At 39.6% G+C, this 17,988-nt stretch overlaps 1 protein-coding gene across 1 annotated transcript; it reads left to right on the top strand.

Annotated features, from left to right (window-relative positions):
- The first annotated feature begins 1,649 nt into the window (after positions 1 to 1,649).
- Positions 1,650 to 2,204, top strand: LOC123763367 (uncharacterized). The gene has a single exon (XM_045750522.2). The coding sequence runs from the start codon at positions 1,650 to 1,652 to the stop codon at positions 2,202 to 2,204; it is 555 nt and encodes a 184-aa protein (XP_045606478.2).
- Positions 2,205 to 17,988: the final 15,784 nt, after the last annotated feature.

The following is a 17,988-nucleotide window of genomic DNA, read 5'->3' as shown; positions in this document are numbered from 1 at the left end:
TCTGTTCTCACGCTCAAACACTGTCTCTCTCACTCTGGCACTCTGGCTCTGTCTCTGTCTGTCTCTCTGTGTCTCTCACTCTGTCTCTCTGGCTCTCTCTCTTTGGCTCTCTCTCTCACTCTCTCTCTCTCTCTCTCTCACTGTCTCTCTCACTCTCTCTCTCTCAGTCTCTCTGTCTCTGTCTGACTGTCTCTCTCTCTCTCTCTCTCTCTCTCTCTCTCTCTCTCTCTCTCTCTCTCTCTCTCTCTCTCTCTCTCTCTCTCTCTCTCTCTCTCTCTCTAACTCTCACTCTCTCTAACTCTCTCTCTAACTCTCACTCTCTCTAACTCTCTCTAACTCTCACTCTCTCTAACTCAGCATGGCATGCACTGTACTGTTATGGTCAACAAACCACCAGTAGAACCCACCAAAATAATGAATCTTCAATAACAGCACAATCATTTGCTCTTGATTTGGAAACACATGAACCTCAAAGTTATTTACCTGTAAATTATTTAAGTACTTTTAGTCATTTAATACAAGAAAAGTTATCTGAAGTGCAAAACATTTCGTTAAATAGAGGAAAAAATTCCCATATTTTCTGGAATTTAATGACGGTTGGATAGATTCTTTGAGTGCATCCATTTCAGTTAATATGCAATACCCAGAGGGTCTACCAACATATATTTGTTATATCTTTTGAGTATATCACTGCTGGTGTCCGGGGGAGGGTGAATGTTTGGCCGCCTTGCTCGTATTATTAGAGAGGCTTTCTGACGTCAGTGTGTCAGAGTTGGTGGTTTTTAAGGTGGCTGTCCATATTAAAAATAATAATAATGGAAAAAGAAGAAAGGGATAGTAGTATTAATAGTATTTGGAAGTATCCTGCCCCTTGTAATGCCATATCCGGAACCTCGAGCATTCACTTTTTTTCTTTTTTTTCTTTTTTTTTCTTTTTTTACATGTGATTTTTCTGCATATATATATATATATATATATATATATATATATATATATATATATATATATATATATATATATAATATAAGGGGGGGTACCACGTCTGGTGTAATTATAGGGACCCACAGCTTCAGAGAAGGGAACACAGAGCATTCAGAGAAAAACTTGCCATATAACTCTATTATTAAGCATTAACTAACTCACTGAATACGAATTAACTTTGAATATAATATAATATATTTTTACCCCATGCATTCATATTTTAGTCCCTCTTTCTCTAGTTTTCTCTCTCCCATACCTTCTTCTTTTGCCTCTATAGTACTCCTCCTCCTCTCTCTCCTCACCTCTCCCACCATGTATGGCCAACTGTATGTCACTCATTACCCATATACGCACTCTAACAGGTATATGGAGGCTGTATATGGCTAGGTACACAATGGCATAGTTATGTGGGTAGGTGTGATAAGGCCTACACCACACACCACCCCGCCTCCAGCTGCCCCCATCCCTGTCAATTATTTGCCCAGACCTTCTTGAAGAGTGGGTAGTCCGGGCCCCAGAGAAGGAGGTCCCAGAACAGTGACCGTCGTAGCATAGAAGGGATATCCCAGGATGGTGACCGTCGCAGCATAGAAGGGATATCCCAGGATGGTGACCGTCGCAGCATAGAAGGGATATCCCAGAACAGTGACCGTCGTAGCATAGAAGGGATGTCCCAGAACAGTGACCGTCGCAGCATAGAAGGGATGTCCCAAGATGGTGACCGTCGCAGCATAGAAGGGATGTCCCAAGATGGTGACCGTCGCAGCATAGAAGGGATGTCCCAGGATGGTGACCGTCGCAGCATACAAGGGATGTCCCCGAACAGTGACCGTCGTAGCATAGAAGGGATGTCCCAGAACAGTGACCGTCGCAGCATAGAAGGGATGTCCCAGAACAATGACCGTCGCAGCATAGAAGGGATGTCCCAGAACAGTGACCGTCGCAGCATAGAAGGGATGTCCCAAGATGGTGACCGTCGCAGCATAGAAGGGATGTCCCAGAACAGTGACCGTCGCAGCATAGAAGGGTTGTCCCAGAACAATGACCGTCGCAGCATAGAAGGGTTGTCCCAGAACAATGACCGTCGCAGCATAGAAGGGTTGTCCCAGAACAGTGACCGTCGCAGCATAGAAGGGGTGTCCCATGGGGGGATGTTGGGGCGTTTAAGGTTGAGTCACGGTGCGGACTTTATAAATATAAAGTTTTGGTCTCCAGGAAATTGAAGATTAAAAGGGTAGTAATCGTGAATGATTTATCTCGATGCATTTTGTAGGACGATTTATAATGAGGTTTAAATTACGCGTCACCAGTTCCTGGCAAGTAGTTACCAGGACACAGAGACATACCAACATCTGGGAAGTGGTCACTAGGACACATCACCAGTACCTGGGGAAGTAAGTAGTTAGCAGGACAGGTGTTAGCAAATCAGTAATTACATCCTTTTAAGATTAGCATCTTGATCTAGTTTTTCATATTTACTTATACCGATTATCTTAATAAACATTAACAGTTTGAATATTGTTTTCTAAAGCACTTTTCGTAACTATTTTCTACACAAGTAGTTATGCTGGTGCAGTGCTCACTTACTGGTGACCCAGTGAGAGACAGTCAAACTGGTGCAGTGCTCACTTACTGATGACCCAGTGAGAGACAGTCAAACTGGTGCAGAGTTCACTTACTGGTGACCCGAGCGACTGGTGACCCAGCTGAATTCAACACGTCTTGGTAGCCCTGGAGCCAAACATTCAGCAACACACACAAAAAAACTATTCACTGCACCATAATTGCAAATATATTCTCTATAATTGCCCAGCCCGAGTACCTAACATATGCAGGCAGCCAGAAGTTGCAATTATCACATACATATACAATGCATTACATGTAATCGCCTACCTGATAATTACATGTAATTGAGTACTACATTTCTTATGTAAAATCTGCATACAAGTTGTGCATAATTGCTTCTACTAGTAACATCCATATAGCCAGGAGGTACATTAGGTATGCAATTAACAAGAATCTGCTGCATCACAATTTTCATTGAAATTGGGCCTCGGGATTTTAACATGTTAGCTGCGGTATGCGATGTTCATCTATGGGAACCACTGAGGTACGGTAATTAGTGGCTGAAATGAGAGATAAAACTGCATAAAATAAGGGAATCATACGGAGTAAAATTGATTATAAAACTGTTGAGAGAGAGAGAGAGAGAGAGAGAGAGAGAGAGAGAGAGAGAGAGAGAGAGAGAGAGAGAGAGAGAGAGAGAGAGAGAGAGAGAGAGAGAGAGAGAGATCATTAGATCGTCACCAGCTGGCACCCATAACACAAGGCGCTCAGGCGTCACCAGCTGGCACCCATAACACAAGGTGCTCGGGCGTCACCAGCTGGCACCCATAACACAAGGCGCTCAGCCGTCACCAGCTGGCACCCATAACACAAGGTGCTCAGGCGTCACCAGCTGGCACCCATAACACAAGGTGCTCAGGCGTCACCAGCTGGCACCCATAACACAAGGCGCTCAGGCGTCACCAGCTGGCACCCATAACACAAAGCGCTCAGGCGTCACCAGCTGGCACCCATAACACAAGGTGCTCAGGCGTCACCAGCTGGCACCCATAACACAAGGTGCTCAGCCGTCACCAGCTGGCACCCATAACACAAGGCGCTCAGGCGTCACTAGCTGGCCGTGTCATTCTCAAGAAGATCATCATCTCATCAGCGAGTTTTCCTTCATAGGCTGACTCGCCTCTAGAATATGTTTGCACACCACATACATATATACATCAACCGATGTATATCAGGATCTGATATACAGTAGGCTCTTGGTTCATCTCGTTCCTTACTGGTAGTTGAGAATTAAATTTAATAAATTCTATTGTATATAATAAATTAATTCATCAAAGAAATTAATTTCCATGTCTAGGCTTATGATTAAGTTGATGAGCGATAACAACTGCTAGTTTGAAGGTTCAATAGAAACATCAAAGTCTTTCCAAATAAACACTAACTTTAGCCTCTAATCTAAAGAGACAATGATAGAGAGAGGAGATAGTAACTGAGATAGATGGAGAGAAAGATAGAAAAAAAGATAGAGAAAAGAGAGGGAGAGAGACAGAGTTTTGAACAGTAGTGACACTCCATCACCAACTCTCTGACGTCAGAACTTGTTCACACTTTCACCTGACCAGAATTCAACGAAAACCCATTAAGAGATTTAGTGGACGAAATCTGAATGCAGATTTGGACAGAGGGAAAAATTTAATAGCTGCCGACTTACTCTCTCACACATGCATATTAGGACGTCTCAAGTCTTCCTCTCGACCAGCGACCCCTTGACACAAAACACTCACACAATCTCCCCTTATGACTGGAACTTTTTTTTTTATGATTTGTAAACTTTTACTGAAAAAAAACGACACATGTTTGAAAGGTAGGTTCTTATCTGTTTTGTTTTTTGTTTCTTTTCGCTTTCTCACCTGTTTTCCTGCATAGTTATTTTCGCTTCTTCATTTGCCTTTTTCTCTCCATGGCCGTCATTACTTTTATTTCTTACCAAATGATGTTTTGCAACACTAAACTATTTAGCAATATAATGAGGGGAAAAGTTAGTAACAAGAAAATTATTTTGTCACATATAATTAGACGTCAGATTATTTTGACGTCTCACAATAAGGACAAAATACAGCCCAGCCTCCTAAAAGGAAAGTACTCTTAGTAACTATGAGGTGGAATGTTGTGATGGGTCACCAGAAAGTAGAGGTTGTAGCATTTAATTTGGACAAACAGGAAACGTTTTCACATTTATGTGAATATAAATGCAAATTTGTTTTTATTATTGCAATTAATTATAAATCTTAACCTTACTAAACTATTCAATGCTTAATACACGCTATATGATGCTTAATCAAAGTAATATATATTACATTACATTACTGTGTATATATATATATATATATATATATATATATATATATATATATATATATATATATATATATATATATATATATATATATATATATATGTCGTACCTAGTAGCCAGAACTCACTTCTCAGCCTACTATGCAAGGCCCGATTTGCTTAATAAGCCAAGTTTTCATGAATTAATGTTTTTTCGACTACCTAACCTACCTAACCTAACCTAACCTACCTTTTTCGGCTACCTAACCGAACCTAACCTATAAAGATAGGTTAGGTTAGGTTAGGTAGGGTTGGTTAGTTTCGGTCATATATCTACGTTAATTTTAACTCCAATAAAAAAAAAATTGACCTCATACATAATAAAATGGGTAGCTTTATCATTTCATAAGAAAAAAATTAGAGAAAATATATTAATTCAGGAAAACTTGGCTTATTAGGCAAATCGGGCCTTGCATAGTAGGCTGAGAAGTGCGTTCTGGCTACTAGGTACGACATATATATATATATATATATATATATATATATATATATATATATATATATATATATATATATATAATATGTCGTACCTAGTAGCCAATAAGCCAAGTTTTCCTGAATTAATATATTTTCTCTAATTTTTTTCTTATGAAATGATAAAGGTACCCATTTCATTATGTATGAGGTCAATTTTTTTTTATTGGAGTTAAAATTAACGTAGATATATGACCGAACCTAACCAACCCTACCTAACCTAACCTAACCTATCTTTATAGGTTAGGTTAGGTTAGGTAGCCGAAAATGTTAGGTTAGGTTAGGTTAGGTTAGGTAGGTTAGGTAGTCGAAAAACAATTAATTCATGAAAACTTGGCTTATTAGGCAAATCGGGCCTTGCATAGTAGGCTGAGAAGTGCGTTCTGGCTACTAGGTACGACATATATATATATATATATATATATATATATATATATATATATATATATATATATATATATATATATATGACTGAAAACTCACACCCCAGAAGTGACTCGAACCCATACTCCCAGGAGCAACGCAACTGGTAACTACAGGACGCCTTAATCCGCTTGACCATCACGACCGGACAATCATTCTCAAGTCGATTCTCACAATCGACTTGGGAATGGTCCTGGACGGACCGAAACGTCGTCGTCCCTTCACCTTCTAGTGTGTGGTCTGGTCAACATATATCCTACTCAAATTGTCCTTTAACAGGAGACAAGCTTGGTGACTCATGGCCCACAACAGTAATTACTGCCTTAGCATTAACGAAAAGATCATTATAGTTGAGCTATAACATTATACCATTCACTCCTTCATTATCTTCTCTGTCTCGGTTCACAACTCCACCCTCAGATGACGGGTCAATGGTACCACCACCAGACGGGTCAATGGTACCACTACCAGACGGGTCAATGGAACCGGCGCCAAAGTTACCAATTCCAATACCGCCTGAGAACGCCACTCTCGGAGGATCAAGCAACTATCGCCAGACGAAGCAGCACCGGTGTGTGTGTGTGTGTGTGTGTTCACTCCTACATAATCACATAGTCCATTTTTGACTCCAATTTAGTGGAGATGACAGCGCTGAGTGATGGAGATCCCCTGCTGTGAGGGGGAAGAGATGGGGGCAGGATATGAGGGAAGTGAGGAAGAGAGAGAGAGAGAGTGAGAGAGAGGAAGGGGAAAATATCAGGAGAAAGCTTCAAGTCATTACGACTATACAGCACTTGGAAAGGAATAAAAAATTAGGATGGGACGGGGGAAAGGAGTGGTGCCCAACCATTTGGACGGTCAGGGATTGAACGCCGACCTGCTGCATGAAGCAAGACCGTCGCTCTACCGTGCAGCCCAAGTGGTTGGTGCCAGGAAGAGCAGTAGAGGGAAGAGAACCTAGTGGCACCTTCGTCGTATATCCCGACCCGATCATGTTGGTCATGGGCCCAACAGCAATGATTAGGAAAAAATGGGTGAAGCCAGCCCTGAGTATCTAACCTGCGAACAGACTGACAGACAGACAGATTCACAGACAGAGAGATAAACGGACAAACACTTCCAGTTGCAGATATTGATTTAAGGTGCTGTCAGCTTGCTAAATCCACGGTAAACGCTTGATATATAAAGTTTGCTTATATATATATATATATGTATGTTGTACCTAGTAGCCAGAACGCAGTTCATGGCCTGCTATGCAAGGCCCGATTTGCCTAATAAACCAAGTTTTCCAGAATTTCAATATTTTTCAATTTTTTTTCTTATGAAATGATACAGCTATTCATTTCATTATATATAAGCAATTTTTTTATATTGAGTTAAAACTAACGTAGATATATGACTAAACCTAACCAACCCTACCTAACCTAACCTAACTTATCTTAACCTAACCTAAACTAACTAAATCAACTATTTATGTTCTTAATATTATATAATAATAATATTTAAAATAAACCAATAGGAAACAATTTATTGAAAATAAAGAAAATCACTCGGCCTGTTAGGCAAATCGGGCCTTGAATAGTAGGCCGAAAAGTGCGTTCTGGCTACTAGGTACGATATATATATATATATATATATATATATATATATATATATATATATATATATATATATATATATATATATATATATATATATATATATATGTCGTACCTAGTAGCCAGAACGCACTTCTCAGCCTACTATGCATGGCCCGATTTGCCTAATAAGCCAAGTTTTCATGAATTAATTGTTTTTCGACTACCTAACCTAACCTAACCTAACTTTTTCGGCTACCTAACCAAACCTAACCTTTAAAGATAGGTTAGGTTAGGTTAGGTAGGGTTGGTTAGGTTCGGCCATATATCTACGTTAATTTTAACTCCAATAAAAAAAAAATTGACCTCATACATAATGAAGTGGGTAGCTTTATCATTTCATAAAAAAAAATTAGAAAAAATATATTAATTCAGGAAAACTTGGCTTATTAGGCAAATCGGGCCTTGCAAAGTAGGCCAAAAAGTGAGTTCTGGCTACTAGGTACGACATATATATATATATATATATATATATATATATATATATATATATATATATATATATATATATATATATATATAAATATATATATATTTATATATGTCGTACCTAGTAGCCAGAACTCACTTCTCAGCCTACTATTCAAGGCCCGATTTGCCTAATAAGCCAAGTTTTCATGAATTAATTGTTTTTCGACTACCTAACCTAACCTAACCTAACTTTTTCGGCTACCTAACCAAACCTAACCTTTAAAGATAGGTTAGGTTAGGTTAGGTAGGGTTGGTTAGGTTCGGCCATATATCTACGTTAATTTTAACTCCAATAAAAAAAAAATTGACCTCATACATAATGAAGTGGGTAGCTTTATCATTTCATAAAAAAAAATTAGAAAAAATATATTAATTCAGGAAAACTTGGCTTATTAGGCAAATCGGGCCTTGCAAAGTAGGCCAAAAAGTGAGTTCTGGCTACTAGGTACGACATATATATATATATATATATATATATATATATATATATATATATATATATATATATATATATATATATAAATATATATATATTTATATATGTCGTACCTAGTAGCCAGAACTCACTTCTCAGCCTACTATTCAAGGCCCGATTTGCCTAATAAGCCAAGTTTTCCTGAATTAATATATTTTCTATAATTTTTTTCTTATGAAATGATAAAGCAACCCTTTTCTCTATGTATGAGGTCAATTTTTTTTTATTGGAGTTAAAATTAACGTAGATATATGACCGAACCTAACCAACCCTACCTAACCTAACCTAACCTATATTTATAGGTAAGGTTAGGTTAGGTAGCCCAAAAAAGCTAGGTTAGGTTAGGTTAGGTAGGTTAGGTAGACGAAAAAACATTAATTCATGAAAACTTGGCTTATTAGGCAAATCGGGCCTTGAATAGTAGGCTGAGAAGTGCGTTCTGGCTATTAGGTACGACATATATATATATATATATATATATATATATATATATATATATATATATAATATATGTCTGAAAACTCACACCCCAGAAGTGACTCGAACCCATACTCCCAGGAGCAACGCAACTGGTAACTACGGGGCGCCTTAATCCGCTTGACCATCACGGCCGGACAAAAGGAAGTGATAGCCGAAGCTATTTGAACCACTTCCCCGCCGGCAACTTGGATGGTAATCTTGGGCATAGCATTTTATCAAATCACCTCATTCTTTGGGGCACACGTGAGGAACACAAATGCGAACAAGCCTGAATGGTCCCCAGGACTATATGCGTCTGAAAACTCACACCCCAGAAGTGACTCGAACCCATACTCCCAGGAGCAACGCAACTGGTAACTATGGGGCGCCTTAATCCGCTTGACCATCACGGCCGGACAAAAGGAAGTGATAGCCGAAGCTATTTGAACCACTTCCCCGCCGGCAACACGGATGGTAATCTTGGGCATAGCATTTTATCAAATCACCTCATTCTTTGGGGCACACGTGAGGAACACAAATGCGAACAAGCCTGAATGGTCCCCAGGACAATATGCGTCTGAAAACTCACACCCCAGAAGTGTCTCGAACCCATACTCCCAGGAGCAATGCAACTGGTAACTACGGGGCGCCTTAATCCGCTTAATCCGCTTCGGCTATCACTTCCTTTTGTCCGGCCGTGATGGTCAAGCGGATTAAGGCGCCCCGTAGTTACCAGTTGCGTTGCTCCTGGGAGTATGGGTTCGAGTCACTTCTGGGGTGTGAGTTTTCAGACGCATATAGTCCTGGGGACCATTCAGGCTTGTTCGCATTTGTGTTCCTCACGTGTTCCCCAAAGAATGAGGTGATTTGATAAAATGCTATGCCCAAGATTACCATCCGAGTTGCCGGCGGGGAAGTGGTTCAAATAGCTTCGGCTATCACTTCCTTTTGTCCAGCCGTGATGGTCAAGCGGATTAAGGCGTCCCGTAGTTACCAGTTGCGTTGCTCCTGGGAGTATGGGTTCGAGTCACTTCTGGGGTGTGAGTTTTCAGACATATATATATATATATATATATATATATATATATGTCTGTATATATATATATATATATATATATATATATATATATATATATATATATATATATATATATATATATATAATATTGTATATTTTAGTAGCAGTCTTTCCTGTAGACATATATTATTAAATATGACCGAAAAAGTAAGATTAATAATTCTAACACGAATTTTCTCGATCTTTCTTATGTTTCTTTTTACTGTTGATGGTAATTGAAAAATCAATTCTCCAAAATTCATTTTTATTTCTAGTCTGACGCGACACTTGAACGCGTTTCGTAATAACTTATTACATTTTCAAAGACTTTTAGTTTACACACACACAACTATTACCTGCAAACACTAAACAGAGTTCTTACTTATGCTATGATTTAAACATCTTTCATTTTTCATTTTATACCCGCTTGACATCTGCCTCGCAGATGTCAAGCCGCCTGCTATCGCTGTATCTATCGATGATTTCTGTGTTGTTTGCTAAGATTTCTCTGGTGATGGTTTGGTTGTGGGAAGAGATTATATGTTCCTTAATGGAGCCCTGTTGCTTATGCATCGTTAATCGCCTGGAAAGAGATGTTGTTGTCTTGCCTATATACTGAGTTTTTTGAGGCTTACAGTCCCCAAGAGGGCATTTGAAGGCATAGACGACGTTGGTCTCTTTTAAAGCGTTCTGCTTTGTGTCTGGAGAGTTTCTCATGAGTAGGCTGGCCGTTTTTTTGGTTTTATAGTAAATCGTCAGTTGTATCTTCTGATTTTTGTCTGTAGGGATAACGTTTCTATTAACAATATCTTTCAGGATCCTTTCCTCCGTTTTATGAGCTGTGGAAATCTAATAGGGGGTATAGGTGTTGTGTTAGTTGTCTCTTCAGAGATTGCATGGCGTTTCACTTACCTTCTTATGATGTCTTCAACGAAACCATTGGAGAAACCGTTGTTGACTAGGACCTGCCTTACCCTACAGAGTTCTTCGTCGTCTTGCTTCCATTCTGAGCTGTGGCTGAGAGCACGGTCGACATAAGCGTTAACAACACTCCTCTTGTACCTGTCTGGGCAGTCACTGTTGGCATTTAGGCACATTCCTATGTTTGTTTCCTTAGTGTAGACTGCAGTGTGGAAACCTCCGCTCCTTTCCATGACTGTTACATCTAGAAAGGGCAGCTTCCCATCCTTCTCCATCTCGTAAGTGAAACGCAACACAGAATTCTGCTCAAATGCCTCCTTCCGCTCCTGCAGATGTCTGACATCAGGTACCTGTGTAAAAATGTCGTCAACATACCTGCAGTATATGGCCGGTTTCAAGTTCATGTCGACTAAGACTTTTTGCTCGATGGCACCCATGTAGAAGTTTGCAAACAGGACACCTAGGGGAGAACCCATGGCGATCCCATCTACTTGCTTATGCATGTGCCCATATGGGCTCAAGAAGGGTGCCTCTTTAGTACAAGCTTGGAGTAGTTTCCTTAGAATGTTTCCTGGTATGTCAAGAGGAGTACAGGCCGGATCACGATACACTCTGTCAGCTATCATTCCGATTGTTTCATCCACAGGTACGTTGGTAAACAGTGATTCTACGTCCAACGAGGATCTTATCCCTGTGGCCCGTGTTCCCAGCATTAAGTCAACAAATTCCTTTGGAGACTTCAGGCTGAAGGCGCAAGGGACATAAGGAGTCAGCAAGCCGTTGAGTCGTTTCGCCAATCTGTACGTGGGTGTGGGTATCTGGCTGATGATTGGCCGAAGTGGGTTTCCAGGCTTATGTGTCTTGACATTTCCATATGCGTATCCAGGTTTATATTCCCCAATAATCTTTGGCAGGTGGAGTCCGGATTTCTTGGCGTTCACAGTTTCGATCAATTTGTTGACCTTTGCTTTCAATTCGGCTGTAGTGTCCTTCGTTACCCTTTGGAATTTAGTTTGGTCAGAGAGTATTTAGAGTAGTATACAAAAAAACTCAGTATATAGGCAAGACAACAACATCTCTTTCCAGAAGATTAACGATGCATAAACAACAGGGCTCCATTAGGGAACATATAATCTCTTCCAACAACCAAACCATCACCAGACAAATCTTAGCAAACAACACAGAAATCATCGATAGATACAGCAATAGCAGGCAGCTTGACATCTGCGAGGCACTTTACATCAAGAAGTCAACACCAGCAATCAACAGCCAATTAATGCACAACTATATTCTACCCACTTCAAGACTCCGCTCCAATATAGAAGCATCAAGAAATATGGGCCAATAGGCCCTCTGCAATTACTTCCATTCTTACCTTCAATACCCATTGTTTCGTGTTCTATCCTGTGTTGAAAGTTTTGTTCACCTCATCCAAAACTGTTGTAACATATCACCTTACCCAAAATGCGGGTACCAAATGAAAAATGAAAGATGTCTAACCTAAAAGAGAAATGAAAATGAAAGAGCAAATTCTGGCTCTTTGCACCTATTCGCAATTTGAAATTCCGACTTTTTATATCGAAAATATGCCAATTACTGAGAGCGGCGGTGGGTAACATTTTGCCCAAACCCCCCTGCAGTTTTCAAAATATCCCAAACATTCCAAATCCGATACCTAAGCCATATTTTGGAGCCAAATTCTGGCTCTCTGCACGTATTCGTCCTGTGAGGACACCCTGCCCAAGGTGTTGACGGAGGCGGTTGAGCAAGATATCGGCCAGGATCTTCCCAGCGATGGAGAGGAGTGAGTTACCCCGGTAATTATCGCAAGGCTTCCGGTTGCCTTTCCTCCTGTAGATGTGAACTATGCTGGCATCTCTTAACTGTTTGGGGTCCTTCCCTTCATTCCACATGGAGTGGAAGAGCTTTGTCAGTTTCTGCATCATGGCTGAGCCTTTTGTTCTGTATACTTCAGCAGGGATTGCATCTGGTCTTTGCCTCAGGAAAGCTGTTTGATGGCCTTCCTGACTTCTTCGGTGGAAGGTTCATCAAGGTCCTCGTTGATCTCCACGTGAGGTAGGCGAGCACTGGCCTCATCGTTGATTGTGGCAGGGCGGTTGAGGACCTGATCAGTGTTCAATCCATCTGTCCAGGATCTGCTTCTTCTTTGTCAGCAGTTGAGTCCTGTCTGCACTGAGGAGGGATACAGAGCCAAAGGACTGTGGTATATATGTACCACCTCCAGAGCGTCATAGACATGCTTGGTGTCGTGACTGCGTAACCTTCTTCTTGCCTTCTTGCTAAACCATGCATTCTGCGTCTCACAGTTTTCTTTCTTCTTGCACTGGTAAAGGTGCCTTTCCTCACTTGTGATGTCGGGTCATTCAGTGTACAATAATAAAAGTAATGTGGTTTCCACATGATTAAATAAATAGACTACAGATAGAAAGGTGACACAGAGATTTTTGGAGTGGAATTTTCGATATAAAAATTCGTAATTTGAAAATGAAAATAGGCACAGAGAGTCAGAATTCGGCTCAAAAATCACGCTCAGGAGTCAAATTTCGGACATTTCAGATATTTTGAAAACTGCAGGGGGGTTTGGGCAAAATATGACCCATCGCCGTTTTCAGTAATTGGCATATTATCTATATAAAAAGTCGTAATTTGAAAGTGGAAATAGGTGGAGAGAGTCAGAATTCGGCTCAAAAATCACGCTCAGGAGTCAAATTTCGGACATTTAAGATATTTTGAAAACTGCAGGGGGGTTTGGGCAAAATATCACCCATCGCCGTTTTCAGTAATTTGCATATTTACGATATAAAAAGTCGTAATTTGAAAAAGAAAATAGGTGCAGAGAGTCAGAATTCGGCTCAAAAATCACGCTCAGGAGTCAAATTTCGGACATTTCAGATATAATGAAAACTGCAGGGGGGTTTGGGCAAAATATGACCCATCGCCGTTTTCAGTAATTGGCATATTTTCGGTATAAAAAGTCGTAATTTGAAACTGAAAATAGGTGTAGAGAGTCAAAATTCGGCTCAAAAATCACGCTCAGGAGTCAAATTTCGGACATTTCAGATATTTTGAAAACTGCAGGGGGGTTTGGGCAAAGTATGACGCATCGGCGTTTTCAGTAATTGGCATATTTTCTATATAAAAAATCGTAATTTGAAAATGAAAATAGGTGCAGAAAGTCAGAATTCCGCTCAAAAATCACGCTCAGGAGTCAAAGTTCGGACATTTATGATATTTTGAAAACTGCAGGGCGGTTTGGGTAAAATATCACCCAACGCCGTTTTCAGTAATTGGCATATTTACGATATAAAAAGTCGTAATTTGAAAGTGAAAATAGGTGCAGAGATTCAGAATTCGGCTCAAAAATCACGCTCAGGAGTCAAATTTCGGACATTTCAGATATTTTGAAAACTGCAGGGTGGTTTGGGCAAAATATCACCCATCGCCGTTTTCAGTAATTGGCATATTTACGATATAAAAAGTCGTAATTTGAAAAAGAAAATACGTGCAGTGAGTCAGAATTCGGCTCAAAAATCACGCTCAGGAGTCAAATTTCGGACATTTCAGATATTTTGAAAACTGCAGGGGGGTTTGGGCAAAATATGACCCATCGCCGTTTTCAGTAATTGGCATATTTTCGGTATAAAAATCGTAATTTGAATCTGAAAATAGGTGCAGAGAGTCAAAATTCCGCTCAAAAATCACGCTCAGGAGTCAGATTTCGGACATTTCAGATATTTTGAAAACTGCAGGGGGGTTTGGGCAAAGTATGACGCATCGCCGTTTGCAGTAATTGGCATATTTTCGATATGAAAAATCGTAATTTGAAAATGAAAATAGGTGCAGAAAGTCAGAATTCGGCTCAAAAATCACGCTCAGGAGTCAAATTTTGGACATTTCAGATATTTTGAAAACTGCAGGGGGGTTTGGGCAAAATATGACCCATCGCCGTTTTCAGTAATTGGCATATTATCGATATAAAAAGTCGTAATTTGAAAATGAAAATAGGTGCAGAAAGTCAGAATTCGGCTCAGAAATCACGCTCAGGAGTCAAATTTCAGACATTTCAGATATTTTGAAAACTGGAGGGCGGTTTGGGTAAAATATCACACATCGCCGTTTTCAGTAATTGGCATATTTACGATATAAAAAGTCGTAATTTGAAAGTGAAAATAGGTGCAGAGATTCAGAATTCGGCTCAAAAATCACGCTCAGGATTCAAATTTCGGACATTTCAGATATTTTGAAAACTGCCGTGTGGTTTGGGCAAAATATCACTCATCGCCGTTTTCAGTAACTGGCATATTTTCGATATAAAAATTCGTAATTTGAAAATGAAAATAGGTGCAGAGAGCCAGAATTCCGCTCAAAAATCACGCTGAGGAGTCAAATTTCGGACATTTCAGATATTTTGAAAACTGCAGGGGAGTTTGGGCAAAATATGACCCATCGCCGTTTTCAGTAATTGGCATATTTTTGGTATAAAAAGTCGTAATTTGAAAGTGAAAATAGGTGCAGAGAGTCAGAATTCGGCTCAAAAATCACGCTCAGGAGTCAAATCTCGGACTATCCAAATATTTTGAAAACTGCATGGGGGTTTGGGCAAAATATGACCCATCGTTGTTTTCAGTAATTGGCATATTTTCGATATAAAAAGTCGTAATTTGAAAATGGAAATAGGTGCAGAGAGTCAGAATTCGGCTCAAAAATCCCGATCAGGAGTCAAATTTCGGACATTTCAGATATTTTGAAAACTGCAGGGTGGTTTGGGCAAAATATCACCCATCGCCGTTTTCAGTAATTAGCATATTTACGATATAAAAAGTCGTAATTTGAAAAAGAAAATACGTGCAGTGAGTCAGAATTCGGCTCAAAAATCACGCTCAGGAGTAAAATTTCGGACATTTCAGATATTTTGAAAACTGCAGGGGGGTTTGGGCAAAATATGACCCATCGCCGTTTTCAGTAATTGGCATATTATCGATATAAAAAGTCGTAATTTGAAAATGAAAATAGGTGCAGAAAGTCAGGATTCGGCTCAAAAATCACGCTCAGGAGTCAAATTTCGGACATTTCAGATATTTTGAAAACAGCAGGGCGGTTTGGGTAAAATGTCACCCATCGCCGTTTTCAGTAATTGGCATATTTACGGTATAAAAATCGTAATTTGAAAGTGAAAATAGGTGCAGAGAGTCAGAAATCGGCTCAAAAATCACGCTCAGGAGTCAAATTTCGGACATTTCAGATATTTTGAAAACTGCAGGGGGGTTTGGGCAAAATATGACCCATCGCCGTTTTCAGTAATTGACATATTTACGATATAAAAAGTCGTAATTTGAAAATGGAAATAGGTGCAGAGAGTCAGAATTCGGCTCAAAAATCACGCTCAGGAGTCAAATTTTGGACATTTCAGATATTTTGAAAACTGCAGGGGGGTTTGGGCACAATATGACCCATCGCCGTTTTCGGTAATTGGCATATTTTCGGTATAAAAATCGTAATTTGAATCTGAAAATAGGTGCAGAGTCAAAATTCCGCTCAAAAATCACGCTCAGGAGTCAGATTTCGGACATTTCAGATATTTTGAAAACTGCAGGGGGGTTTGGGCAAAGTATGACGCATCGCCGTTTGCAGTAATTGGCATATTTTCGATATAAAAAACCGTAATATGAAAATGAAAATAGGTGCAGAAAGTCAGAATTCGGCTCAAAAATCACGCTCAGGAGTCAAATTTTGGACATTTCAGATATTTTGAAAACTGCAGGGGGGTTTGGGCAAAATATGACCCATCGCCGTTTTCAGTAATTGGCATATTATCGATATAAAAAGTCGTAATTTGAAAATGAAAATAGGTGCAGAAAGTCAGAATTCGGCTCAAAAATCACGCTCAGGAGTCAAATTTCAGACATTTCAGATATTTTGAAAACTGGAGGGCGGTTTGGGTAAAATATCACCCATCGCCGTTTTCAGTAATTGGCATATTTACGATATAAAAAGTCGTAATTTGAAAGTGAAAATAGGTGCAGAGATTCAGAATTCGGCTCAAAAATCACGCTCAGGATTCAAATTTCGGACATTTCAGATATTTTGAAAACTGCCGGGTGGTTTGGGCAAATTATCACTCATCGCCGTTTTCAGTAACTGGCATATTTTCGATATAAAAATTCGTAATTTGAAAATGAAAATAGGTGCAGAGAGCCAGAATTCCGCTCAAAAATCACGCTGAGGAGTCAAATTTCGGACATTTCAGATATTTTGAAAACTGCAGGGGAGTTTGGGCAAAATATGACCCATCGCCGTTTTCAGTAATTGGCATATTTTCGGTATAAAAAGTCGTGATTTGAAAGTGAAAATAGGTGCAGAGAGTCAGAATTCGGTTCAAAAATCACGCTCAGGAGTCAAATTTCGGACTATCCAAATATTTTGAAAACTGCATGGGGGTTTGGGCAAAATATGACCCATCGTTGTTTTCAGTAATTGGCATATTTTCGATATAAAAATTCGTAATTTGAAAATGAAAATTGGTGCAGAGAGTCAGAATTCGGCTCAAAAATCACGCTCAGGAGTAAAATTTCGGACATTTCAGATATCTTGAAAACTGCAGGGGGGTTTGGGCAATATATGACGCATCGCCGTTTTCAGTAATTGGCATATTTTCGATATAAAAAGTAGTAATTTGAAAATGAATATAGGTGCAGAGAGTCAGAATTCGGCTCAAAAGTCACACTGAGGAGTCAAATTTCGGACATTTCAGATATTTTGAAAACTGCAGGGGAGTTTGGGCAAAATATGACCCATCGCTGTTTTCAGTAATTGGCATATTTTCGATATAAAAATCATAATTTGAAAGTGAAAATAGGTGCAGAGAGTCAGAATTTGGCTCAAAAATCACGCTCAGGAGTCAAATTTCGGACCATTAAGGTATTTTGAAAACTGCAGGGGGGTTTGGGCAAAATATGACCCATCGCCGTTTTCAGTAATTGGCATATTTTCTGTATAAAAAGTCGTAATTTGAAAGTGAAAATAGGTGCAGAGAGTCAGAATTCGGCTCAAAAATCACACTCAGGAGTCAAATTTCGGACATTTAAGATATTTTGAAAACTGCAGGGGGG

Source organism: Procambarus clarkii, chromosome 49 (genome assembly GCF_040958095.1).
Source record: "Procambarus clarkii isolate CNS0578487 chromosome 49, FALCON_Pclarkii_2.0, whole genome shotgun sequence".
NCBI lineage: Eukaryota > Metazoa > Arthropoda > Malacostraca > Decapoda > Cambaridae > Procambarus > Procambarus clarkii.
Note: the sequence above shows the minus strand (reverse complement) of the source record. Positions and strands in the feature narration are given on the sequence as shown.

Bases quoted from the DNA above. Each gene is read 5' to 3' on its own strand.
- LOC123763367 (XM_045750522.2), top strand. From the start codon at position 1,650: ATGTCCCAGAACAGTGACCGTCGCAGCATAGAAGGGATGTCCCAAGAT.